Source organism: Artemia franciscana, chromosome 13, assembly GCF_032884065.1.
Source record: "Artemia franciscana chromosome 13, ASM3288406v1, whole genome shotgun sequence".
Taxonomy (NCBI): Eukaryota; Metazoa; Arthropoda; class Branchiopoda; order Anostraca; family Artemiidae; genus Artemia; species Artemia franciscana.
Genome location: NC_088875.1, coordinates 4,011,245 through 4,038,756, shown reverse-complemented (window position 1 = coordinate 4,038,756; position 27,512 = coordinate 4,011,245). Strand labels below are relative to the sequence as shown.

The 27,512-nt window shown below is 35.2% G+C and overlaps 2 protein-coding genes across 8 annotated transcripts in view; one reads left to right on the top strand and one right to left on the bottom strand.

Moving 5' to 3' along the window:
• The first annotated feature begins 1,476 nt into the window (after positions 1–1,476).
• On the top strand, positions 1,477–21,346 carry LOC136034407 (large ribosomal subunit protein mL41-like). The gene is made up of 3 exons (XM_065715573.1): positions 1,477–1,651; positions 13,051–13,151; positions 20,982–21,346. The coding sequence occupies exons 1-3, from the start codon at positions 1,498–1,500 to the stop codon at positions 21,258–21,260; spliced, it is 534 nt and encodes a 177-aa protein (XP_065571645.1). The 5' UTR covers positions 1,477–1,497; the 3' UTR covers positions 21,261–21,346.
• Positions 21,347–26,252: 4,906 nt separating this feature from the next.
• Positions 26,253–27,512, bottom strand: part of LOC136034405 (IQ and AAA domain-containing protein 1-like) — a 140,652-nt gene continuing 139,392 nt past the window's right edge. For all 7 annotated transcript variants that reach the window (XM_065715565.1, XM_065715566.1, XM_065715563.1 and 4 more), the window contains one exon: positions 26,253–26,515. In XM_065715565.1, coding sequence (XP_065571637.1) covers positions 26,438–26,515 — 78 coding nt within the window. In that variant the 3' untranslated portion in view covers positions 26,253–26,437. The remainder of the gene's footprint in view (positions 26,516–27,512) is intronic.

Sequence of the window (27,512 nt, the reverse complement as noted above, 5' to 3'; positions counted from 1 at the left end):
AGATTTACTTTATCGCACGATTTAGGCAGGTTGAAAAACTAATTTTAAAAAGCCTTTGTCTAAATTTCACCAAAACTATCACGTATGCACAGTCGTAGCGTATACAGCTACCTTGCTCTTATTCCAATATAATGATACCGAGCGAACTAATTCCCATTACCTTCATTGGCTGCTTCATTATAAATGCATACAATTCGGCTTAATTAGGACAAATTTTATGTGCAAAATATCTTTTGGGGATTAACAACCTAAGGGATGCGCTGAATAGCGTGAATGTAGACTATTCATGACTAAAAGAACTTTTTTGGCTTGTTGGTTTATTATTAGACAAAACAGTTTATTTACAAGTTAAATATCACAGAGAAAAATTTGAAATTTTTAAGAGAGGAAAGATGCACAAGAGTTTATCCCTGGAGGGGGCGATCTTGTTATTTTTGACCTTCCTTGCGAATTTACCCTGAAGCATATTGGTATAGATAAAGTTTAACACTTTTAAAGTTGTCCTACCTTCCACGTTAATGCCCTTTTTCTCATCAAAAATCTAACCTAACCTAACTGTCTGTTTAGGTCCGACTATAAAGTCTGCGAAACCAGTCATAATAGTGAGGAAAACAAGGACTTTTCCATCTGCATAATCGTGCAGAACCATCATACATAATGGTGCAGCACCAAGAAACCATCTGCATGATGATAACAAACTAAAATATCAACCGATTGCATTAATTAGTTTCCGTAAAATTCTGACAACAGAAATAAGTCTTTCACTAGCAACTCCAAAAGAATATTGTATTATCTGACTCTCTAAGCTTTTCTGTAGTTAAAAAAATATTTTGCCGAATTTTAAAGGCGCATTAAGATATAGCAAGTTGGCGAAAAAACGGTAAAAAGTAAAGCCTCCTTTCTAATTATAGTTTTATGAACAATACACCAAATGAATCAGGCGATTAGAAAGCCAATTTTCTTATGTTATATTGAAAATGAAAGTTTTGTCGAATATCCACTGGTATAATTGATTCCTCGTTGTCCAAAATGAGCAAAATGGGAATGTTACCATACAATCTCTCCACAATTTTTTTTGGAACCTGCGTCAACCGTTAAGAAGAATCATAGTCTGCTTTCAAAATTATATTAGACTTCCTGTAAAACATAGTGATACACCCATTCTTTAGATTAGTATTACTTGAAATCCAAAATAAATTGAAATTCTCTAGCTCGATTTCACGATTTTTTATTATTATTATTATTTAAGAATTAACGACGCTCTTGACTACTAAGGTCCCTGCGTCGGCCCTGCAGTGCATTGCTGCAGTGTGATTCGATCTCTGGGTCCCGTATTACCAAGCTAAGGTCAAATCCACTGCGCCACCACAGGTTTTCTTAAAAACAACAATCAAATTTGAAAATCGGCGGAAAAGTCAACTGACATCTAATTAAACTTACGGTAAAATTTATCGAATAGGTGGCATTTTCGCACATAATTTTTTGAATATTATAGACATGAAAGGATTCCAATTTATAAGAAATTTTACAACCAGTACCACAGATCTTGGAAAAAGAAATCTGAGAAAATTTCATCTTGGAAAATTTAGAGGGACAAAACAGTTTAGGAAAGACCAAAGACTTGGCAAATTTCCTGATATACCTGTTTATGGTTGGATTTTATTTTCTTTGGGTAGAGGTGACTTAAAATGTAGGCGTAAACCAAACACAACTGTGTGACTGACAGCTGTCTAGAAACGGAAAAGGTTAAATTCTAATTTAGTGACTTCTTGCTATCTTGGAAAGGGGTTAGGTTAGGAAAATGAAACTTTCAGGGATGGGTCTACAGGCTAAAGTGTATCCCAGGAAGAAATTTTAAAGTACCCATCTCCACTCCTTCTCCTTCTAAAGGGCCCTGAAATTTGCCTACATGACAGGTCTCTTCATATTAACATTTTGACTAAACAACGTTTTACCTTAATTTTCAGTTACAAGTTGCTTTTTCTCTGCCTTTAGTTCTGAAATTGCAATTCCTGTTATTTGTTTAGAATTCTGAGCTGTTTCATTGTTTGTTTTTTTTTCAAAATTTAGGAAATGTATTTGCATATTTTTAAAACCTTATAAATTAGGATTGAGCAAAGTTTCACTTTTATAACACACATATTTTTAAAGGTCATAAAAGGTCAGGACCCCCTAGAAGATGAGGGAGTAGTGGTAGGTACTTCAAAATACCTTCCTGGGACACACTTTAGCCTGTAGACCCATCCTTGAAAGTTTCATTTTCCTAACCTAACCCCTTTCCAAGATAGCAAGAAGTCACTAAACTAGAATTTTACCACAATTCTTACTTCATAATAAGCAAAATGATACTATTTAGCATATTTTCCAGGGTGGGGGGACTCTTATTCTTCACTCCTTTCCTTCTGTTTTGAACTTTGCAGTAAAATTTAAGAAAAAAAGTTTTTGATAAACATTTTGTCTGTTTTCAAATTTGTGCTGAATGATATGCCTACAATTTTTTTTAGACAGTCCTGGCTGTTTATAGTTTTTATGGCACTTGGTATTAACCAAGTTAATTCAGAAAAAATGAAGTATTTTTAACTTATGAGCAGGTGATGGGATCTTAATGAAATTTAATGTTTGGAATGATATCATGTCTCAGAGCTCTTATTTTAAATCCTGACCAGATCTGATGACATTGGGGGGAATTGGAGGGGGGAACCTAAAATCTTGGAAAACACTTAGAGTAGAGGGATCAGGATGAAACTTGATGGGAAAAATAAGCACAAGTCCCAGATACATGATTGACATAATCGGAACAGGTCTGCTCTCTTTGGGGTGGTTGGAGGGGGGGGGGGAGGTAATTCTGAAAAATGAGGTATTTTTAACTTACGAACAGGTGAGCAGATCTCAATGAAATTTGATGTTTAGAAGGATATTGTGTCTTAGAGCTCTTATTTTAAATCCCAGCCGGATCGGGTGACATTAGGGGAGAGTTGGGAGGGGGAAACCTAAAACTTGGAAAACACTTAGAGTGGACAGATCAGGATGAAACTTGGTGGGAAAAATAAACACAAGTACCAGATACATGAATGACATGAACAGAACAGATCCGCTCTCTTTGGGGTAGTTGGGGGGGGGGGGTTATTTCTGAAAAATTAGAAAAATGAGGTATTTTTAACTTACAAATGGGTGATTGGATCTCAATGAAGTTTGATATTTAGAAGGATATTGTGGTTCAGAGCTCTTATTTTAAACCCTACCGGATCTGGTGATATTGGGGGGGGAGTTGGGAGGGGGAAACCTAAAACTTGGAAAAGACTAGAGTAGAGGGGTTGGGATGAAACTTGGTGGGAAAAATAAGCACAAGTCCTAAATACATGACTGACATAACCAGAACGGATCTGCTCTCTTTGGGGTAGTTGGGGGAGGGGTTAATTCTGAAAAATCAGAAAAAATGAGGTATTTTTAACTTACAAATGGGTGATTGGATCTCAATGAAATTTGATATTTAGAGGGATATTGTGTCTTAAAGCTATTATTTTAAATCCTGACCAGATCTGGTGACATTGGGGGAACTTTGGGGTGGGAGAACCTAAAATCATGGAAAACAGTTAGATTGGAGGGATTGGGATGAAACTTGGTGGGAAAAATAAGCAGAAGTCTTACATACGTGATTTACATAATTGGAATGGATGTGCTCTATTGGGGGGGGGGGGGGGGGCTTAATTCTGAAAATAAGAAAAAATTACATATTTTTAACTTACAAAGGAGTGATTGGATCTTCATGAAACTTCATATTTAGAAGGACCTCGTAACTCAGATCTCTTATTTTAAATCTCAACCGGATCAAACATAATTGGGGGAGGGGGCAGTTGGAGGACTGGAAATCTTCGAAAATACTTAAAGCGGTGAGATCAGGATGAAACTGGATGGGAAGAATAGAAACTGGTCTAAGATACGTGACTGACATAACTGGATCGGATCTGCTCTCTTTGGTGGAATGGGGGGGGGGGTAATTTTGAAAATTGAGGTATTTGTAACTTACAAAAGGGTGACCAGATCTTAATGAAATTTGATATTTAGAAAGATCTTGTGCTTTAAAGTTCTAATTTTAAGTTTCGACCAGAGCCTGTGACATTGGAATACTTTGAAAACGTGAAAATTGGGTATTTTTATCTTATGAATAGATGATTGGATCTTAATGAAATTTGATTTTTAGAAGGAATTCATGTCTCAGAACTCTTTTTTCAAATCCCGACCAGATCTTTTGACATTGGGGGGAGTTGGAGGGGGAAATCTTGGAAAAACACTGAAGTGGAGGAATCAGGATGAAGCTTGGTGGATAGAATAAACAAATTTCCTTGATACATGATTGACAGAATCGTACTGGATTTGCTTTCTTTGGGGGAGTTGGGGGAAGGGGTTCAGTGATTGGGTGAGTTTGGTGCTTCTGGATGTGCTAGGACGATGAAAATTGGTAGGCGTGTCAGGGAGCTACGCAATTTGACTTGATAAAGTTGTTTTCCCAGATTCGACCATCTGGGGGGCTAAAGGGAGAGGAAAAATTAGAAAAAAATAGGTATTTATAACTTACGAGTGGGTGATCAGATCTTAATGAATTTTGATATTTAGAAGGACATCATGACTCAGAGCTCTTATTTTGAATCCTGACCAGCATTAAGCCTCTTATTTTCCTTTCAAATCAATCTATTGATTCATAGAATTTTGTTAGAGCTTATACCATATGATCTCTTGGCTCTTAGCTCTTCTTGCCTCATCACAAGTGCCATATGAGCTCTTAGCTCTTGTTTTTTAATTTAAAGCTATTATTGAAAATGCTGTGCAAAAATTCAAAATAAAGCATCGTCTACATAATTGATAAAAACAGAATTAAGAAGAAATGATATGAAAATAGATATAAAAATTACATTTTTGTGGCACTTAGTATCTACCAATCTACCAAGTGACATATATGACTACCAAGTGACATATGCAAAATTGCTAATTCTGTTATTCAGTCAGTCTGTCTGTCCTGGTTTTGCTAGTTCAGGCACTTCTAGGTGAGCTAGGACAATGAAATTTGGCAGGTGTATCAGGAACCAGACCAGATTAAATTGTTGTTTCCCCAATTCAATCATTTGGGGAGGAGTGGGAGTATTTTTAACTTACAAATAGGTGATTGGATCTTAATAAAATTTGATGTTTGGATGGCTATCATGTCTCAGAGCTCTTGTTTTAAATCTTGACTGGATCTGGTGAAATTGGGGTGGGGGGGGCAGAACCTAAAATCTTGGAAAATGCTTAGGGTGGAGGGATTGGGATTAAACTTTATGGGGAAAATAAGCACAAGTCCTATATAGGTGATTGACATAACTGGAACAGATCTGCTCTCTTTGGGGGAGTTTGGGGGGGGGGGGTTAATTCTGAAAAATTAGAAACAATGTGTATTTTTAGGTATTTTTAGCTTACAAAGGAGTGATCAGATCTTAATGAAATATGATGTTTGGAAGGATATTTTGACATTAGGGGGAGTTTGGGGGGACCTAAAATCTTGGAAACACTTAGAGTAGAGGGATTGGGATGAAACTTGGTGGGAAAAATAAGTACAAGTTCTAGATAAGTGATTGACATAACTGGAATGGATCCACTGTCTTTGAGGGAGTTTGGGGGGGGGGAGGTTTAATTCTAAAAAATTAGAAAAAATGAGACATTTTTAACTTATGAAGAGTGATCAGATATTAATAAAATTCCATATTTAGAAGGACTTTGTAACTTACATCACTTGTTTTAAATCCCAACCAGATCCAGTATTATTGGGGGGTGGGGACCAGAAATCTTGGAAAATGCTTAAGGCAGAGAGATCAGGATGAAACTTGGTGAGGAGAATAAGCACAAGTCCAAGATACATGACTGACATAACTGGACCAGATCTGCTCTCTTTGGTGGAGTTGGGGAGAGGGAGTTATCTGGAAAAATTAGAAAAAATGAGATATTTGTAACTTACAAACCATTAATCAGATTTTAAAGAAATTTGATATTTAGAAGGGTCTTGTGCTTTAGAACTCTCATTTTAAATCCCGACCAGATTTGGTGACATTGGGGGGAGTTGGAGGGGGAAACTAGAATTCTTAGAAAACATGAAAATCAAGATGTCATGCAAATGGGTGATTGGATCTTAATGAAACTTGATATATAGAAGGATCTTACATCTCAGATGCTCAATTTTCAATTTGAATTGGATCCAGGGACATAGAGGGCTCAAGAGGGGAAACAGAAATCTTGGAAAACACTTAGAGTGTATAGATTGAGATGAAAATTGATGGGAAGAAAAAGCACAAGCTATAGATATATGATAGACATAATTGGAATGGATGCATTCTTCTTGGGGGAGCTGGGGGTGGTTAGTTTGGAAAAACTAGAAAAATTGAGGTATTTTTAACTTAAGAGCAGGTGACTGGATCTTAATGAAATTTTATATTTAGAACGGACTCATGTCTCAGAGCTCTTATTTCAAATCCCAACTATATCTGTTGACATTGGGGGATTTGGAGGGGGAAACCAGAAATCTTGGAAAATGCTTAAAGTGGAGATATTGGGATGAAACTTGGTGGGTAGAATAAGCAAATGTCATAGATACTTAATTGACGTAACCAGACTGGATCTGCTCTCTTTGGGGGAGTTAGGGGGTGGGGTTTTGTACTTTGGCAAGTTTGGTACTTCTGGATGTGCTAGGATGATGAAAATTGATAGGAATGTCAAGGAGCTGCACAAATGAATTTGATAAAGTCGTTTTCCCGGATTCGACAATCTAGAGGACTGAAGGAAGAGAAAAAATTAGAAAAACTGAGGTATTTTTAACTTATGAGTGGGTGATCAGATCTTAATAAATTTTGATATTTAGAAGGATTTTGTGACTCATAGCTCTTATTTTAAATCCCAACCGGCATTAAGCCTCCGATTTTCCTGTTAAATCACTTTATTGATTCTTGGAATTTTGCTAGAGCTCATACCATATTACAAATGGTTAATTTTTAATAAATAAATGATCAATTTTTGCTGAAATGTCATGAATCAAGATGATAGTAAATATGATTTACTTTGGTGATTGGCTGGTGTCTTGATTGGTGCAAGGTGAACTTTGAACTGGCTGATGAATATCAGCTTTGTAGAGCTCTGCTGCCTGTAGTAACAAATGATGTAATCTGGCCCCTTTATTGGGAAAAAAAAAGTTTTCTAGTAAAACTGTGAGATAAACAGCCCCGTGGTAGTCAGATATCCTGTTCTTGGGGATTGCTTCACACATTGAATGCTATAGATGTTCAATATTTTGTGTGTGGGCCCTAGTCACAGGGTCCAAAAAATTTAACGAATGGTTAACTGTTAGGTGCTGAAAACCTTGTATGTTTAATCTACTGTAAAATCTCCAACAATCTGACATTATAGTTATTCCTGGATGAATCCAATTGTATATAATATCAAGTAGTGTGTTTGCTGTCCAGTCAGGGACAGGAATAAGAGTCCCTGTCAATTCCTCCCAACAACCACTGCCCTTCAAAGAAATGTCCCCTATTGTACTTTCTTTTCCCTATCTTCACTTTGTCAATTTCGACAATTTTCCCTGGATCACCCAATTTAACACTATGCTTATCTACAAAGTCTAGATGTACTTCATGACAAAAACTCTGCTATTTAACAGCAGCATGCATTGAAATGCCAATATCATCAATCATGAATTGCTGAATGTGGGCTCTTCTACTCATGTTGCCAAAAACTAGCATCATTTTGGTTTTATGTTGATAAGAGAGCTTGGAATTTTTGCACCAAGTCATTGTGTGATGACTCTGCTGGAAATTGCATTTTTTTTCTTATAGCTTTATGACCTTATTGCTCTGTTCTTGTTTTCACACAGGAGAACGCATGTTTTGTTTGATCAAAATAGCATTCTTTAAAGCATATGTTCAAAGAAAAGCAGTGATATATTGAAATTGTATTAAGCTCTGAATTGTGCTTGAAGAAAAATTTTGAATCATGGTGTTAATGAGAAAATTATGTGCCTTGTTTGAAAATAAAACAATGCTTCTTTGAATAAAAAATCCAAAGCCAAACTTGTCTTTATTTTGTTTCTTGACTATTTAAATAGGTTTGATGAAAATATTAAATTTACACTAGAGTTTGAAAAACAAGAAAGGCTGCCCTTTTTATATATATAATGAAAAAAGAAATCACCAGTGCAACAGCACAACCACAGAAAAAAACACACACTACACAACTGAACATAAAACATGTAAACTATAAGAAAATAATAAATATTAAATAATAAGTAATATATAAATTAAAATAGATAATACATAAAGTATAAAATATAAAAACAAAAAAGGAAGACAGAATGAGAAAGGAAGACTGTTTTTCTACTTTACTAATTAATGTAGATAAGTACTTGAACAAGCACTTAACCCTACTCATTTATCCAATTGGATAGGTCAAACAGCATAGCCATACACAATCAACCACAAAGAATAGTCCATGGACAGGTAGTCTTGTCGTAAGTAAGTATAGGTTGTCATGTACAAAATATTCAACAAAAAAACAAATCAAAAAATAGTTCAAAGGTGACCACCCAACACTGGGGCTCATCAGGAGAATACACACTTGCCAATAGGGTTTTGGCACTTTAAATTCCCTACCCAGGCAAAGTGGTACACCCACCATAAGCTCCCTATAGTATCCCCATGCTAGGTATCACCCCTGAAATATATGCTTATTAAAAAACAAATGCAACACAACCAAATAACTCCTGAACTAACTAATCCTACCTTACTTTTGGCCCTCGTGTATTTGTATTAACCTGAATGATCCTAGATATCCTTTAAAATTTGTAAATGAAACAATAAAGAAAAGGCAGATTAAGCATGAAAAGGGTAATAAAAACAAAGGTTCTCTAAATTTGGACCCTACAATTTCCAATTGATATATTTTTTAACTTACATACCAATTCTTGGCAAGAAAATTAAACAGACTTTATTGAAGCACAATATGTCAACCTGTTTTAAATCAATCAGACCATTGAGTAACTTTCTAGACTCTGGAAAAGATATAACACAGAATAGTTTGGCAAGTGGATTGTATAGTATTCTTTGCTCTTGCAGAAAATTCTACCTCAGTTGAACACATCAGCAATTTGTGGAATGTTTTATTGATCACCAGAATTTAATAGATGATGCTCTAAAATTTACAAAACCTCTAAAAAGTTTCACTTCAGGTTTAGCAGAAGATATATTTTTTTTAATCTGGACCATTTCGTGCAGTTCAAGAAGGCAACAGCCATCTCCAATGTAAAGGTTTCACTCAATGGGCTCTTGAAGTATTAGAAATAAAAACACATTTTTGCAGGTTTATCAATTAATAGAGATACTGGTAAATTACTGATCCTATTTATAATATTATTTTAAAAAATGAACCCATAATCAAAAATAAAGTATTGCAAAATGTCCCAGGGGTTAGTTCAAGTTACAAACCTAGGCAAATAGCAGCATTAAAAGTTTTGCATAAAATTATGTCACAATAATATAATCCTATTTCATTTGTTATTTTAAAATATATAATCCAGTTACTTTGGTGGTTTGATGAAGGTTAATGTTAATGTTAATTGTAAATGTTAAGTAACTATAATATATATTTTAAATTAGTCCATTTAGTTTTATATATATTTTTCAGTTATATTTTTAATTTGAGTTTTTTTTCTTTTTTTTATACTGAAGACACCTTGTTAGATATGAGTAAAATATTCACTTGATTTTTGTTGTTTTTCTTCGTTTTCATATACTGGCTATAGACCTGTTTGTTGTCTTTATATTCATTTCTTTGTGTTTTATGTCTTTTAGAGTACCCCATCAAACTGAAGATGACATACAACGATTGATTGATCATAATATTTTTGATTGATTGATAATATTGATTGATTGAGTGAGTAATATTTGATTGATCATAATATTCTTCCAAATACAATGTTTTGTCCTGAATGAAAGAATGAATGCTATTTTGATCAAACAAAACATGGATTCTCCTGTGTGAAAACAAGAACAGAGCAATGGTGTCTTAAAGTTATAAAAAAGTGCAATTTTCTGCCAAGTCATCATACAGGGACTTGGTGCAAAGATTCAAAGCTCTCTTATTGAAAAATAACCAAAACTGATGCTGGTTTTTAGCAACATTAGTAGAGGAGCCCAGATTCAGCAATTCATTATTGATGGGATTGGTGTTTTGACACATACCACTGTTGATTGGTAATTTTTTTTTCTTGAAGTATGTCTAGACTTTGTAGATAAGCATAGTGTTAAATTGGGTGGTCCAGCGAAAATCAGTGAAATTGACAAAGCCAGGATAGGTAAAAGAAAGTACAACAGGGGTTTCTTTGAAGGGCAATGGATGTTTGGGGGAATTGAGAGTGACTCTGGATTTTTTTTTGTTCCCATTCCCAACCAGACAGCAAACACACTGCTTGAGATTATATGCAATTAAATTCATCCAGGAACATCTATAATGTCAGATTTGGAGAGCTTACAGTAGAGAAAACACACAAGGTTTTCATCACCTAACAGTTAACCATTTGTTAAAATTTGTGGACCCTGTGACTGGGGCCCACACACAAAAAATTTAACATCTATGGCATTCAGTGCATGAAGCAATCCCCAATAATGGGAGATTTGATGACCACATGGCTCATTCATGATATTTCAGCAACAATTAGTCATATGTCTTTATTATAAATTAATCATCTGTATAATTATCTCTGATTGTTAAACTGCTAAATCATCCTAGAATCAAAAAAGGTAATTTTATATCAATTTTCATAACATTTATTCTCAACTCTGTTTTTAGCAAATATGTAGATGGGGCTTTATTTTGTATTTTCGCCACTACGTTTTCAATAATTATTTAAAAAAGAACTACTAATAACTATGAGCAGCCAGGATGAACGCCATCTATATTTTTTTTCAGGAAGGCATATCATTGAGTACAAATTTGAAAACAGACAAAACGTTTATCCTTTTTCATAATTTTTTTTTGCAAAGTTGGAAAAAGAAGAAAAGAAGCGAAGATAAAGGTTCTTCCCCTGGAAAATATGTTAACTAGAATCATTTTGCAAATTATGAAGTAAGAATTGTTCTTTTAATGTGTCTCTTTATGTAATGGACTGCTCATGCATTTACGCCTTTATCATCGCTTCTCTCCTTATATTTCAAGTTTTTCTATCACATTTTTAAATATTTGTGTATATTCCCTAAGTTTTGAAAATCCTTTATAAAACAAACGCCCAAGTGCCATCTAACTAATCTAACCTAACCTTACTTAACCTAAATTATCAGTATTTGTCTATTTATAAGTTTTTGGTAGGTGGCATTGATGGTGTCTAACTATAAATTTAGATTATTTGAAAACAGAAAATGCTGTCAAAGTCATGTTTATTTTTCAGAATTTTGTTGAAAAATTGTACAATAGTGAAAGAGGTGAAGATGAAGGTTTTCCCCTGCAAAATATGTTAACTAAGATTATTCTGCACATTATGAAGTAATAATTGTTTTCTCATCGTGTTTCCTTATGTACTGGACTGCTCCTAGACTTATACCCATGAATTGAATCAACTGTGTCAAAGAAAGAACCAGAATAAAAGAATGACATGCATTAGTGGGGTTGGGTATAAAGTATAGCAGGGCTGTATGCAAAAAGTGTTAGCTACAATTATTCTGCATATTATGAAGTAAGAATTGATTTCTTAGTATGTTTCCTTCTTAAGAGCCACTTAAATAGGCTTATACCCTGGAAAATCATACTAAAACTTACTGCAGAGAAATGTAATTCTTTGATCAGTACTACATTCATCAGTAGATTTTCGTCAGATCATCAAATTCATCAGCAGATCAGTATATTTTCGTTAGTAAAATTATTTGTGAAACACAAGAAACTGGATTTGAAGCTATTATTGTCATTTTTTTTACAGGGGGGTGGGAGGCCTGATAAACATACCCTTGATAGTTCTAGAAGTGTTCAGAATATTAATGCAACAACAATGTAAAGTGGGAAATAATAATTGAGGAAATTGGTATCTACAAAATAGCCTCATTAATCAGTTGTAACTGAGTTGAAAAGGGAGGGAGTTGCAATCTTCTGAAACAAGTGGATTCCAAGAATGAAGTCATAAAAGTGTTGTACATCACGTATTTCGTATAGGTCTTTGTCAACCATTTCCATGTGTCATAAAAGTGTAGAGCAAGATATTTAGAAAGAGTTTATTTAGTGAATCATATCAACTTGGGTAGTATTTTTTTTAGCTCTGGTCTTTTTTTTTTGAATTATAGTAAAATCACTGCAAAGACTAAGACAAGAATATTTGATGGCATGATTCTTTCAATCCTTGCCTGGCTGAGTTGATACAGCTTGGCACCTTTTTACTAAAAAGTCTCAATAAATTCTTACAACTTAATTATGGAGTCAAAGGCTCAATCTACAGCTCAGGAAGAAACATGACAAGCATATACTACTTTCTTCAACCATGATTAATCTTGTGTTGTCATGTGTTTGGTTTTATAGACATGTAGAGAAAAAAACAAAAACAACCTGGAATCTTAGCTTTGGGGTATACCTTTGTTTAAGAAAGCATATGGGCAAAATGGCATACAAATATTAAGGGAGCTTTGAACCAACCAGAGGCATATTAGAATATTTTATAACTATAGAAATATAAAGGCTAATCCTATTTCATTTTGGTCTGTGTTTTTTATTCAGTGAATTTTTCCCTCAGCAAAGCCTAATTCACTCTAAGTCCTTATTCCTCTCCATGCACTTTTGCTGTTTAAAAGCTATTTTGTCTGGAGATATCGAAGTGGAATGAACTTTTAAAGTAGATAAATCTATATTCCATATAGAGTGTTCTCCTGTATCTGTACCTGCATTCTCCTGTATCTGTCCTATTTTGTAAGAAATAAGAAAGAAGGACAAATTTTATTTGAAATCCTCTTAGAATTCAGTTTTAATTATTTATTAGTTTACAGAATTTTTTTTTGTCTACAGACTATGGTGAACGTCAAGTTGGCTACAAAGTGGGAAACAAAGTAGTGCCTGTTGCTGAGATGATTCCAGAAATCATTGTACCAAATTTGGAAGGATGCGAGGTAAGCAAATCTATAGGGTTATTTCAACCACATAAGAAAATGGGACAATGAATAGGATTTCTAGAGTTTTAACACTATTTGCATATCTGATAGCATCAGTGCAATACTTAAAACTTAGTTAATTTGAAACAAACTTAGACCTAGTTTATAGACATATATGTTTGCATTCTAAGGTCTAAGACACTACGTTAATATGAATCTAGTCTGACAGTTTCTGAATTCTGGTAGATTCTGTTGTTGATATTTTTTTATTGATTAGAAAATCATTAGGGTCAGCCAATATACTGAGCAAAGGCTAGCTGATAAGAATGTACACACACATACTTAGTGTGCTTCTTTGACAAAAGCAGTATCAATAGCTAGCCAGCGCACTGAGCAAAGACTAGTTGGTAAAGATGTCCACATATATACTTAGGATGCTATTTTGGTAAAAGTTTTATCAATGGCTAGCTAGTGGGTTGAGCAAAGATTAATTGCTAAAAAAATAGAAACATATACCTAGTGTCCTATTTTGATGAAAATAACATCAATGGCTAGCTAGTGGGTTGAGCAAAGATTAATTGCTAAAAAAATAGAAACATATACCTAGTCTCCTATTTTGATGAAAATAACATCAATGGCTAGCTAGTGGGTTGAGCAAAGATTAATTGCTAAAAAAATAGAAACATATACCTAGTCTCCTATTTTGATAAAAATAATATCAATGGCCATCTAGTGTTATTTTTTGAAAAAAGTAGTATCAGTGGCTTGCCAGCTAGCCAGGCTATCAATGGAAATACAAAGTAAAATGAATTGCTGCTGATATTACCATTTAGGCTTTAAAAATTATTTTTATGATTTTGGTGGTTGATCCTTCATGTCCATGATTTTTTCTTCTTTTTAAGAGACCAATTGGGTTTTCAAATAGTTTTCTGTACAATTTAGTATACACTTTTTTTGCCTTTTAACGCTTGCATAATTTAAAAATCAGTGAATTTTTTTTTATCATGTTGCTTTTTTTTAAACTTGTGATACAAATTTCATTTTTGTAAATGTAGATAGTTATGAAATAGTTAAGAGAAGATTATCTTTTGTGAAAGGTGGTAATACGTGTTCTATTTATTTGAGCTTTACAAAAAATTCATTAGTAATCTTTTGGTATCTTCTGGTTAAGATGGATCATTGTTAGTTGTGATGCCAAATTTACTTGGGGTTGACCAAATATATTAATGACATGACCAGATTTCCACACTACCACATTTTCTTGGTGTTGACCATGAACATTGACTGTATTACCGCATTATCTAACAGTTTGTGGTAACAAACTGTAGTAAGGAGCGATGCGGCTCAGTAGTAACCAAAACTCTAAAAAAATGGAATTTTGATACCAATAGCTACATCCAAAGAATCGTATTTTAATGCTGATTTTAAATATATAAGTTTTATCAAGTTTAATCTTACCCATCAAATGTTACAAGCCTGAGAAAATTTGCCTTATTTTAGAAAATAGGGGAATTAACCCTAAAAGTCATAGAATCTTAACGGAAATTACACCATCAGATTCAGCGTATCAGAGAACCCTAATGTAGAAGTTTCAAACTCCTATCTACAAAAATGTGGAATTTTGAATTTTTTGCCAGAAGGCGGATCCCGGATGCGTGTTTATTTGTTTGTTTTTTTTCCCAGGGGTGATCGTATCGACCCTGTGGTCCTAGAATCTTGCGAAAGGGCTCATTCTAACGGAAATGAAAGGTTCTAGTGCCCTTTTTAAGTGAATGAAAAAATTGGAGGGTACCTAGGCCCCCTCCCACGCTAATTGTTTTTCCAAAGTCACCGGATCAAAATTCTGAGATAGCCATTTTATTTAGCGTAATCAAAAAACCTTATAATTATGTCTTGGGGACGACTTACTCCCCCACAGTCCCCGTGGGAGGGGCCACAAGTTACAAACTTTGACCAGTGCTTACATGTAGTAATGGTTATTTGGAAGTGTACAGACGTTTTCTGGGGGATTTTTAGGTTGGGGGTTTGGGTTGAGAAAAGGGGGATATGTTGGGGAGGAATTTGTCATGGGGGAAGAAAAGTTTCATAAAGGGAGCGCATGATTTTCTAGCATTATTAAAAAAAAAAACAATGAAAAAATTAATAAGAAAAGTTTTTTCAACTGAAAGTAAGGAGAAGCATTACAAACTTAAAACGAACAGAAATTATTACGCATATGATGGACTCACCTCCTCCTAATACCTCGCTCTTTACGCTAAAGCATTTTTAGTAATTTCAACTATTTATTCTATGGCTTTTGTGAATCAGGGGTCATTCTTAAGAAATTGGGACAAAATTTAAGCTTTAGTGCAAAGAGTGAGGTACTGACGAGGGGGTGAACCCGTCATATATGTAATAAAAACATGAGAATACAGAAGTTTGTTACGTAAGCTAATTTGTAAGTTACGTATATCTTTTACGAATAAAAACATTCGTAAAAAATTAAAAGTTCTAGTTGCCTTTTTAAGTAACCGAAAAATCGGAAGGCAACTAGGCCTCCTTCCCCGCTTCTTTTTTTCTCAAAATCATTCGATCAAAACTATGAGAAAGCCATTTAGCCAAAAAAATTAAATATGCAAATTTCGTTTTAATTATTCCTCTGCGGAGAGCCAAAATCAAAACATGCATTGATTCAAAAACGTTCAGAAATTAAATAAAAAAAAACAATTTTTTTTTAACGGAAAGTAAGGAGCGACATTAAAACTTAAAAGAACAGAAATTACTTCGTATATGAAAGGGGCTGCTTCCTCATCAACGCCCCGCTCTTTACGCTAAAGTTTTTACTGTTTTCAAAAGTAGAGTTAATAGAAAGAGTCAAACTTTAGCGTAAAGAGCAGGGCGTTGATTAAGTTTTAATGTCGCTCCTTACTTTCCGTTAATTTTTTTGTTTTTTTTTTTTTAATAAAAAAACAAAGAACCGTTAATTTCATAGCAACAAATACAAAAACCATGGACAAACTTACACAGACACAATAGGATTGTCCCTACTTTCAACAAGAATATGAGACAAAAGATTTAATTGACAAGTTTTGATAATTTTATATTGGTATTTCGGAAACATGTCTTCTAGGGGTTGATCACAACTCTTTCAGATATTAAGGTAGGCACGCAGTGGCGCTAATCGCGATTTATTTTAGGGAGAAGACAAATTTTATTGTTCAAAATCTAGAGAGGGGGAGCGGCAATTTTGTTGTTGTTTCTATTTTTTCCTATGAAAACATCTAAAAAAGGTCTTGTTCGAAGGCTTCAGACAAGATGGTTGGAATTAAAGAGATTGAAATAAATAACTTTTTTCGTATGCTTGAACATATTTTCTTTATCCTTAAATTGTTTCAGAACTTAAATAACACTAGTCAAGGCACCAGCTAATGACCAAGTTAAATCATATTTATTTGTAAGTATCTAGATCGTAAGATACTAATAATTATTATTTTTTTAACCTGTCATTTTTAGTTCAGTTATTTTTCTAAGCCTATTATAAATTGCTGCTTTGTTCTATTTGTTGAAGTATCCTTGCGATTTTCATTTAAGTATTTTTCATATATGTATTTTATATACTCCTTGATTTTGAGGGAAATAAGAAAAATATAAGCTTGAAGTTACATATCGGACCTACAAGTATTCCTGATAAGGTAACACTTGCTGCATTGTCTAGGACAAAGGTCTAGGGATTTTATTTTTGGGACTACTATCAAAGTTAGGACAATTCTTCACTGAAGTAGCAAGTGCGCTTTTCCAAATTTCATTTAGAAGAAACGCTCGATCCAATTTTTATTTGAATCTTGATCCATCCTTCAGATGATTAAAAAATATCACATCAATCATGTTTGTACAACCATAAGAAAATAAGGGACAGAAAACCTACTTTGATAGGATTATGACTTTGAGGCAATGTAGGCTGTTATATGCTAGTGACAATCCTCCATTGTAATAACTTAGGCCATCTCTTTAGTGCTTTGAATACGTATACTGTAGGTGTGGAAGATAGAGAGTGTAAATCCTCTTCCCAGGCTGACCAAAAGGATTCTCATCCCAAAAATGTGCCATAATAACGTTTTTTTCATGCTTTGAGCCTCCCCCCACCCCATCCAAAAAAGAAACAATTTTGACAGTCTCTCCCAAGTCTTTCTAACAGGTTGGACGGATTCGGTGTTTCATGATCCATGCTTGAGTCCTATTGCTTGTTATTTAGTTTAGGAGAGACTTAGTATGGATTACTCGTTTAAAAAGTGACTAGATGAGTCCCCTCTCACAATACTTGAAAACAAAAAATATCCTACAGTAAACAAGGCATAAATGGGTTTGCGTTTGTAATAAGTAAACGTCGGTGTTGTCAATAGTTGTCAATACGTCGGTGTTGTCAATACGTCGGTGTTGTCAATAGGTGGGGAAAAAAAAATTTAATTACAAGACCTTCATGTGTAAACAAGGAATTAAAACCGAATTTTAAACTTTAAAGTAAGTACAGAAATTCAATGCAAAACTTTAAAAAAGAAATGTTGTCCACAGTTATGTCTAAAATTAAGGAACTAAAATTAAAAATGTTAAAACTTGCAAGTTTAATTTTATTCTTAAAGTTTTTTTTTACCAAAAATTTAGAAAAATCCAAATTTTTTTTCTAATGATGCTTCAAATTATTTGGAGATTTCACTAACAATTGTTAGTAATTGTTTTCTGTTAGTTCATGGAAGCAGGTGCTAGTAAAATCGTAATTAACATTTTTGCTTTTATTTGGATGGTGAAAATAACCTTGATGGTGTGTTCAAGTTAGGTTATGTAAACTTGAGTTTTGAAGCTGTGGTTGTGTAGCCAAACAATCAATACAATTTTTATCTAACATTAATGGATTTGAAATGATGAATTTTTCTGTCTTTGTTTCCTTGCCATAAAGCCTTCTGTCAATTCTTGATAACATGAAGATGACCATGGCCCCCTTCAAGTCAAGTGGCAAGCTTTCTACTATGAATAAAAAAAGTACTGGTAAAGGAACTGGTACTTGTATGATAAACACCCTACCGCTAAAGTTGTTCATTTATTGACGCATCATAGAAACCGGTTTTTTTCGCTAATTTCTTTCAGCTTAGCGTGAGACAAGACAAAGAGAAGTGAGAGAATAGATGGAAACCTTATATTCTGGGCTATGTATTTGCACATTAGGAGGGCGGGGTAAAGTATTTGGACTGTGTGAAGTTAGAAAACAATTCTTACTACATAATATGCCGAATAATTGTTCCTAACACATTAGGCATGTAGACCCGCTTTACTTTATTCCCACCCCCCAATGTGCAAATATATAGCCCAAATTTATTTCAAAAGTATTATGTTTTTATCTTAATTTGGTATATTTCATTAGGATTGAGTGTCAGAGAAACATATTAGAAGAACATTAGGTAGGGCGTATATCATACAAATACCAAAGACCTTTTGTGATTTATTGGATTTAGATACAGTATTTATTAATTTCTAATTTTATTCTAAGCTGATCCAAGCCATAAATTAATTAATAGCACGTATTTATTACACTTATCTAAATAATAATAAGAAGAAAGAAAGAAAAGAAAACAACCAAAACTGATCTCCAGTGACTTAACCTCTCATTATGCGATAGTGGGTTGAAGGAGAGTGAGGAGGAGATAACCCATATAGTCTGAGGATCATATCCCTTAAAGTTTTATTTTTACAGCAATGGGTATCAATTGAGGCCTTATTTTCAGGATCAGGACAAGATCGATCAAGTGGACAGCTTCACTTAATTTGGTAATATTATTAGTAAAGACGATAGGTGCAGTGAAGATGTTAAAAGTAGAATAACCAAGCCCTAGGGTGTTCACAGTTTAAAAAATTTGGAAGAACAGGAAGATAAGTCTGTGAACTAAGATTAGAATATTGGAAGCTACAATGCTGACATAGGTCAAGCATGGTTCTGAAGCGCGGGCGCTCCCAAAAGTGGGGAATGATTTGCTAGATGCTTTCCAGAGAAATTGCCTACGGACTGTTTTGTGTATCCAAGTGACTGACTGTATCCGAAACAGCAAGCTGTACGAAAAATGTGCTTCAATACCACATTCTAGGGCTATAATGAGAGAAAGGATGAAATGGCTAAGATACGTTCTGCGGATGAAGGATGACATATTGCCGATGGCTGTCCTTGTCGACAAACCGTCTATGGCCAAACGAAAAGCAGGTCATCCCCGAACGGGTGGAAGGATGTTAGAAGAAAAGACAAGGGAAATGGAAACTTCTTTGTAGGGTGTAAAGAGGGAAACTTTGAATAGATTGGGATGGAGGAGGAGCGTACATAGCTGTGTTGACCTCAGGCGGCTGGCTGCTGTAGTGAGTTCTTGTAGTAGTAGTATTTTGAGGACTAAGAAATATACTGGTGACTCAGAAAGTTCAAAAATCTTGATGTATACTGACCTCTAAAAATGATCTAATAAACACAGGGCTAGACGGACATAGCATTTTGTGCCAGTGTTCTGTGAGACAACACGTGCAAACAATAAGCTGGCTTTCTCCCGAAAAGGGCTGCATTTTCATTGCAAATAATTTCAATCCGTAAAATATAGACGCTCAAAAATAGTATTTGTATGAACATCCAATAACAAGCATATTAATTGATATTGGATAAGCTTAAATGTCCGCTGTAAGCAGTGGATTCAAATCATGAAAATTTAGGGGAGAGGGGCAGAATATATTTTTCAAAATATGGGGGGGATTTGTCGATTTTCAAAGGAGATACCCACCAAAAAGATATTTTCCAATTTCTAGTAGGGGGGGGGGGAATGTCTAAGAAGCCCCCCCCCATTCGACATCACTGGTTGTTAGTATTTCGCTTAATCCCATATTTCATTTAGCCAGGCTCTCAAACTTAAATAACTCAGCCTAGAAGAAACCATAAATCCGGGAGCCGATTTAAAGCTTTGACGCCTCTAGAACCAAGCGTTTTTTAAGAAAATTTGGGGATAGTAAAAACACTGAACAGAACACAACTGATGAGCGATAAGTAATGAAAGAAAGAGGCGATACCGAACTCTCAACTAACATTCTTGCGAAATATCTGATAGTTTATAAGTGAGCACGAAATTCCTGTGTTCTTTTAAAATTGTTTTCTGCGTATAGGCAGCGCTGCGACGAATTGCACCTGGGACTTTGACGGGGTCAAAAGGAGTAAAAAAAATTCACTCACGGATACTTTATTGCCCCTCTGGTATCTGGGCCTGCCTAAATGAATGTTAATCTAGAAAAAAGAACTTAGGCCAGAAACTGATGATACACCTGTATTGGATGTAATTGTTTATAGCTGGAAACAACCTACTTCGATCAAGCTTGTACTGAATGAAAATACTGGTTAAACCTTGTTCACACAGATCCATCATGACTTCTACTGCACATGCTTCTGCCGTTTGTCATGTGCTTTGAAATATGTTTCTTTTTTGTTTATGACAGTAACATTTCATCAGTTGCGATGACATATTCATGTGGTGCATCAATGAAACAAATATTAGCCTTTGTGCATAAACAATGAAAAATCAACTTTGGTCCGACTTAATTTCAACCTTTTTCTCACTATAGCCCTAGAAAGCGGGATTGAACCACGCTTTTAGCACAACCTACTGTTTGAGATACGGGCAGTCAGTCTGATACCCAAAACAATCCGTAGGCAATTTCTTTGGAAACTGTTTAAGAAGAGTTAAGAAGCTGTTCACTTTAAAAAAAGGTACTGATACAAATTTTGCGTAAAAATGTACCTATTTGAGCCTAGTAAAATCGTTATCGACTCTACTAAAAACTCGCATTTTTCTTTTGCAGTTGAAGCCGTACGTCTCTTACCGTGCTCCAGAAGTTGTAACTAATGAATTTAAAGCAGAAGATTTATTCAATGCTGTCTACTATGAAAAAATTGTAAAAGACTTCAAAGAAGGCAAGTTGAGTGAAAATGGAGAGTCACTAGAGTCAAATGAAAAATTGACTGCCGTACAAGCCGAAATACGAGCGAGGCAGACGGGTTCGGATATCTTTCGGGTTGAACCCAAAATTGAATTAGAAATGCCCAAGCTCCGAATAGGCATGGACAAATCGCGCAAGTAGTATTAGTTCGTTCATAGAAGAATAAAGTGAATAAAATATAAGCGAGACAAACCTCTTTTTATTAATAAAGAAAGATAAGTATGTAATCTTGCCTATAGTGAACCTGTAAAGTTATCATACATTGCAACTAGGGGACCGTACTAGCTGAGTAGTTAGACTTTAAGACCTTCGTCCGTGAGGACATGGGTTCGGATCTTGGCGCTACTGGTTATTTGGTTTGAAATTGGGGTCAGTAGCGTGACTCTGCAAGTTCAGCCAGAGCCGACCCAGCTCTAAATGGGTACCTAGAGATATCTGGGGAAGGTGAACAGGAAGGGTGTGCGAAAGCACAGGATGGCAGGCATCAAACCCCTCATTGCACTTTCTGGCTGAAGGACCATGAGACTGAGATCAGCTCTGCCGGTAGGGACTGTATAGCCCAATGCTTAATTTTTTTTTGTAATTAGGGAAACAGGCGTATTAAAATCAAAGCTCTTGTTAGATACCAAATTGATCTTCCAGAATCGATAACCATGAATAACAGGGAAGAGGAACCTGAACTAATACTGCAACGACATGCTAAATTTTCAGTTTTGTTTTGTGCTCAAAATCAACTATTTCACATTTATTGCATAGCTGCAATTTAAGTATATTAGTATGCTATTTTGGGACAGCTTAAGACCAAAGGAACTACAACTAGATGGGCATCGAATTACGGTCGTACTAACTACGGCCGCCTAATTATGAGGACACACAATTGCATGGTGACGCAGAACACCATCGTGGAAGGATACTCTATAGGACAACTGCAGCAGGGCGTAAGATCCAGATCTATGGACCACGGCCTTTGCAAAGGGCTATCTTGACCCTTTCGGGGTACCTACAAGACTGGGGACCTTGTGGTCAACTCTATTCCCACTTGAGGTGTGGCGCCCCTCGAGGAAATTATAGCCTAGTAAACGGCACAACTTTTGCGTGGGATTCGATTAATGGGTAATTCTTCTGGCCTCAGTCTGTTTTGACCGGCGTTTTCGGGCTGGAAAACCTCTCCCTAGCTAATTTATCAACTACAGGTTGCCTCCCTGTAGTAGCATAATATTTGCAGGCATGAATATATAATGAGTCGAAGGTAATAGGCTTGGGACTGTCTGTGTAGGATTTCGACTCTTGTTGGTAGAAGAGCATCGCCAGGTGCTGAAAACCATGTTATGATCAAGATGGACCCAGGATTGCACAAAGCCTCCATTCATGCTGGAGGTCTCAGGGACTTCTTGCTGTCCGGTTCTAAGCCGGCTTAAACTCTTCGGTGTAGACTTGAGAAGATATGTTGATCCCCGTCCTGCACTGGTATTCGGGACCACTGCTTTTCCTGAGGCCAAAATAGTTTCAATATTTTAAAGAACATGACAATTGGAACTTGGAATGTTACGACGTTAAAAAATGACTATCGTATCGACATTTTGACTTACGAAATCAGACGATTCGAACTGGACTTATTACAAGTTTCAGAAACTCATATCCCTGGGGTAGGAAGCATGAAATTAGGTGATACAGAATTTGTTTACTCAGGCAGGAAGGATGGGGCATATGGACAGGGACTAGGGCTCATGAAGAATAAGGAACCTGTTAAGTAATGTTTAGGCTGGCAAATAATAGAACGCTGATAGTTAATTTTATGACTAAAAAGTTCAGTGTATCAATTATAGTAGTGTATGCCCCTGTTGAACTGACTGACGGGGATACTAGTGACTGAGACGAATTTTACTTACAGTTACAGGAGCAAATAGACAGGGTCCCAGGTAGAAATATGGTTTTTTTACTTGAAGATTTTGACGCCCAGGTAGGTAGAAATAGGAATATATGGTATCCTAGCCTAGGTAAATTTTGTGTAGGAAGTGAAAACAGTAATGGCTACAGACTTTTGCAATTTTATTGGTATACCAATCTAGTTATAACCAATACGGTGTTTGGTCATAAAATGGCCCATAAGTTGACATGGTATTGACATGATGGTAAGGTAGCAAACCTTATTGATTATGCTATAGTTAACTGAAGACTGGCAGGATCAATAGAAGATACTAGGGTATATAGGGGTGCTGTTATTGATAAAAAGTAAAAATCATCATCTAGTAGTGTCAGTGTTAATTTAAAGCTAAAATTTCGAAAGGGTAACTACCTCCCGGAAAGTTATGATGTTAGTAGACTCCAGGATGAGAATTTGAGAGAAACTTTCCAGGAACAGTTGAATACTAAACTCCCGGAAAGTTATGATGTTAGTAGACTCCAGGATGAGAATTTGAGAGAAACTTTCCAGGAACAGTTGAATACTAAACTTGAGAGTTTAAAATTTGACAATGTGGAAGATGGCGGGAATAATTTTAGAAAAACAATCTGTGAAGTTGCTGATGCTGTCTTAGGGAAGAAAGTTAAGACTGCAGCTAGGAATATTAGTGAAAAAGGTTTATGTTTAATCGAGAGGAGAAAGGATTTGTACAAGAGTTATCTGAGTGATAGATCGTATGAAAACAAAAGGAATGTAAAGAAAGTGGAGAAAGCATTAAAGTATTAACTAAGGAGGTGGGAAGTGGTGGCCATGGGTAAAATTGCCGAAGATCAGTAAGATATATATATATATATATATATATATATATATATATATATATATATATATATATATATATATTAATCTACTGAAGATTAATAATTGAGAGTTGCCTTAGTTGTCAAACACCTTTGGTCCCCAGTTTTGTAGATTATTAGCAAGAGTTCGATTCTGTTGATAGAAGAGCTTTAGCAAAGGTCTTAACATTCTATTGTATACCAGGCAAATACATTAAAATGATTAGTGCTATGTACGAAAATAACACTACTTTGGTTCAGGTAGGAAATGAGGTTAGCAGCTGGTTTCGTATTAAATCAGGAGTTAAGCAGGCTTCAGTTCTACCTCCCGTCTTATGGATCATTTTGATTGATTTTTTCTTCAGGAGCGCAATGGGAGACCACGGAATCAAATGGGGAGGAAAAACTCTCCTAGACTAAGATTATGTGATGATTTTAGCATCCTAGATGAAAGTGTGGGCAAAATGAATGAACTTTTACAGGTTTTGCGAGTTTCGGGTGCTAGATTAGGTTTGAAAATTAATGTTAAGAAGCCTAAGTCACTAAGGCTAGGAAAAAGTGAAGATGAAAAGGTGACGTTGGTCAACAAAAGATTGATCAGGTGGGCAGCTTCACTTAACTTGGTAGTAATATTAGTAAAGACAGTGGGAGCAGTGAAGATGTTAAAAGTAGCCAAGGCTCAGGGTGTTTTTTTTCGCTGTTAAAAATTTTTGGAAGAACAGGAAGACAAGTTTGCAAACCAAGATTAGAATATTGGAAAGTACAGTTATGCCAGAGGTAAAATATGGCTCTAAACCATGGGCGCTCCAAAAAGCTGATGAAGATTTAGATGTTTTCCAGAGAAATTGCCTGTGGATCGTTCTGGGTACCCAGCTGACTGACCGTATTTCAAACAATTGGCTGTACCAAAAAGTGTGGTTCAATCCCTCTTGCAGATGAAGGATGACAGATTGCCTAAAAATGTCCTTTTCGGTCAACCGTCTAGGGCTAAACGGAAAGCAGGTCGTTCTCGTCTGGGGTGGAAGGATGTCGCAAAGAAGGATTTAAAGAAAATGGCAACTTCCTGGGAGGGTGTAGAGAGAGAAGCTTTGAATAGATTGGGATGAAGGAGGAGCGTGCACAGCTGTATTGGCCTCAGGTGGCTTAGTGCTGCGGTGAGTTGTTAGTAGTAGTAGTTTTAGTAACTCTTCCATAGATTCCAAACTGATTCGAAAGTTTATGGTGTGAAACCCTAGTTAAATTTTGTTTTTTTTATTTGAACAATTAAGGCTTCCTTTAAAGAATGAAGCGAAAATTATAAGAGTTCTAATTCAGAAGAATTAGCTTGGCCTTATAAAATGGCTATTTAATGTTCTAGTGTAAAAGAGAAAATATTGTATTTATTATTTAAAATTTCGCCTTTATGTAAAATAAAGAAAAAATACTACAAATATTTTTTCTAGGTTAAATTTTTTTTTAGGATTTTGTTGGATATTACAAGATGGATATGTTATTTTCTTCTCAGTGATAGGCCTGAATTTCTTACCTTATTGGTTCCAATGCTCTTTGCTCTAATTCACTGTGGAAAAACTTAATTCAGGAGTCCGTCTAGCAATAAAATAAACAAACCTAACGATTTAAAAATATATCCCTGTTTGAGGGATACCAACTCTCGTTTTGACCCCAATATTCTTACTTTCGTCCTTTTGGCAGAAATAGATGGGTCTTGAGTCTATAAGTTTTGAACTGTAATTTGCCCATTTTCGTTACATCCATTTTTAAAATTGCTTTATTTTCTAAAATATTTGGATTAACTAGTTTGGATTTTCCATCATTACATGTATAGTTTTTAGGTAGTCTCTGAGGAAAAGAGTAGAAGTAACTGTATCTAATGATAACTAAAGTTCATTTTTGAATCTGAACATTTTTCAAAAGTAATATTTTTTTTTCAAATTTCAAAGGGCGAAGCCTCCCAATGGCTTTCCCTTATCCGAAATAAAGGCATCAATGTCACTAGTAAATCTTTAATACTACCTCACATGGTTTATCAAGTTGAAGAAAGAATTTAATTAGTATTTGTTATATTAGAGGACTAAATTTTGACAGAGAAATAAATTTCTTCTTGTAATGTATTTTATTTGCTATAAATCTAGTATGAACAACTTTGTTGATTATCTTCTCAATTTTTTTTTGAGAAAAATCTTTCTCCGAAAAGTAAAATTTGTTTGTGTATCTAAGCAGAAGGGCCAGTTGGGGGGAGGGGAGCAGTTGTTCCTTCTAAATCTTAAAAAAATTATTTTTTTGGTATTTTCATTGAAAAAAAAACCGAATATATTTTTTTATATCTTGAACAGAAAAAAAAACAAGAATATTTTTCCACCCTGTTTCGTGAATTGGCCCCCCTGTGACTGAAAAAAAAGTCCAATAGGATTTTATTAACTGTGTCTGATAGAAAAAAAATCTAATAACAACTAAAAACGTGAACAGATAAATCCCAAATTTAAAGACGCTTTTTTATCTGATTTTTGCTCTTTTTCTTCTGTTTGTTGTTCTTTAGTTTGTGTTCAGCTGGTAGTACAACTTCTTTATTCTTTTCTTCTTCAGTTTTTGCCAGTCTCTGCGCTTTCTTGGCAAGAGGTGTCTTTTGCGACCAAGAAATGAAGGATTCCATTTCCTCTCTGAAAGCATAAAATAAATTCTTAAAAGAAATCCATAGATATCAAGCAACAGGGCAAAATATGAATAAAACGATGAAAAGGAACCATTAGTGCAAACTTGGCAACAGCGCCGTTCCTAGGGCTGGTGGCGCACGGGGAAGAATTAATTACGCCCCCCTGACTAAAACGTAAATAAAAAAATTAGGACGCAGGCTTAACACTATAATATGTAAATAATGGGCAAAGTTCGTAGCTGGCCGCCTTTCCCCGGTGACTGGGTCGGGCAAGTTATCCTCAAAGACATAGTTACTAGATCTTCTGACTATGCTGAACAAAATGGATATCTGAAAATTTTGATAAGGTGACTTGGAGAAAAAGGGTCGTGGGAAGGAGGAAAGCTGCCCTCCGATTTTTTCGGTCACTTAAAAAGGGCACTAGAACCTTTAACTTCGGATCAAATGAGCCCTCTCCCGATCTTCTAGAATCACTGGTTCGATACGGTCACCTCGGGGGAAAACAAACAGATATACACGTATTCGTGACATTTCTTCTGGCAAAATAAGCAAAAATCCCCATTTCTGTGTATAGGAGCTTGAAACCTCTGCCGTAGGGTTCTCTGATATGCTGAATCTGATGTGTGATTTTCATTAAGAGCAATTGTTCCTCCTCTTTTCGAAAATTGGGCAAATTTTCCCAGGCTCGTAGCTTTTGATGGTTAACATTAAACTTGATGAATCTTATATATTTTGAATGAACATCCAAATTCTGTTCTTTTGATGTACCTATTGTTATCAAGACTCTGTTTCTTAGAGTTTCGGCTACTACCGAGCCGTATCATTCCTTACTTACAGTTTGTTACCGCTGTTAAGTTACAATTATATTAATTCATAATTTTCTAGCATCTAAATTTGATAACGATTTTTTTTTTGTACCATTTCTTAAAAATCCTTTTTTGACTTTGGTGCTGGTGTAATTTAAATAGAAGATAGTTTTATAACGCCATGCTTAATTATACAAA

Bases quoted from the DNA above. Each gene is read 5' to 3' on its own strand.
- LOC136034407 (XM_065715573.1), top strand. From the start codon at position 1,498: ATGAAAGGATTCCAATTTATAAGAAATTTTACAACCAGTACCACAGAT. The intron at 1,652-13,050 runs GTTGGATTTTAT...TTTTGTCTACAG, and splicing joins TCCTGATATACCTGTTTATG to ACTATGGTGAACGTCAAGTT. The intron at 13,152-20,981 runs GTAAGCAAATCT...TTTCTTTTGCAG, and splicing joins CAAATTTGGAAGGATGCGAG to TTGAAGCCGTACGTCTCTTA.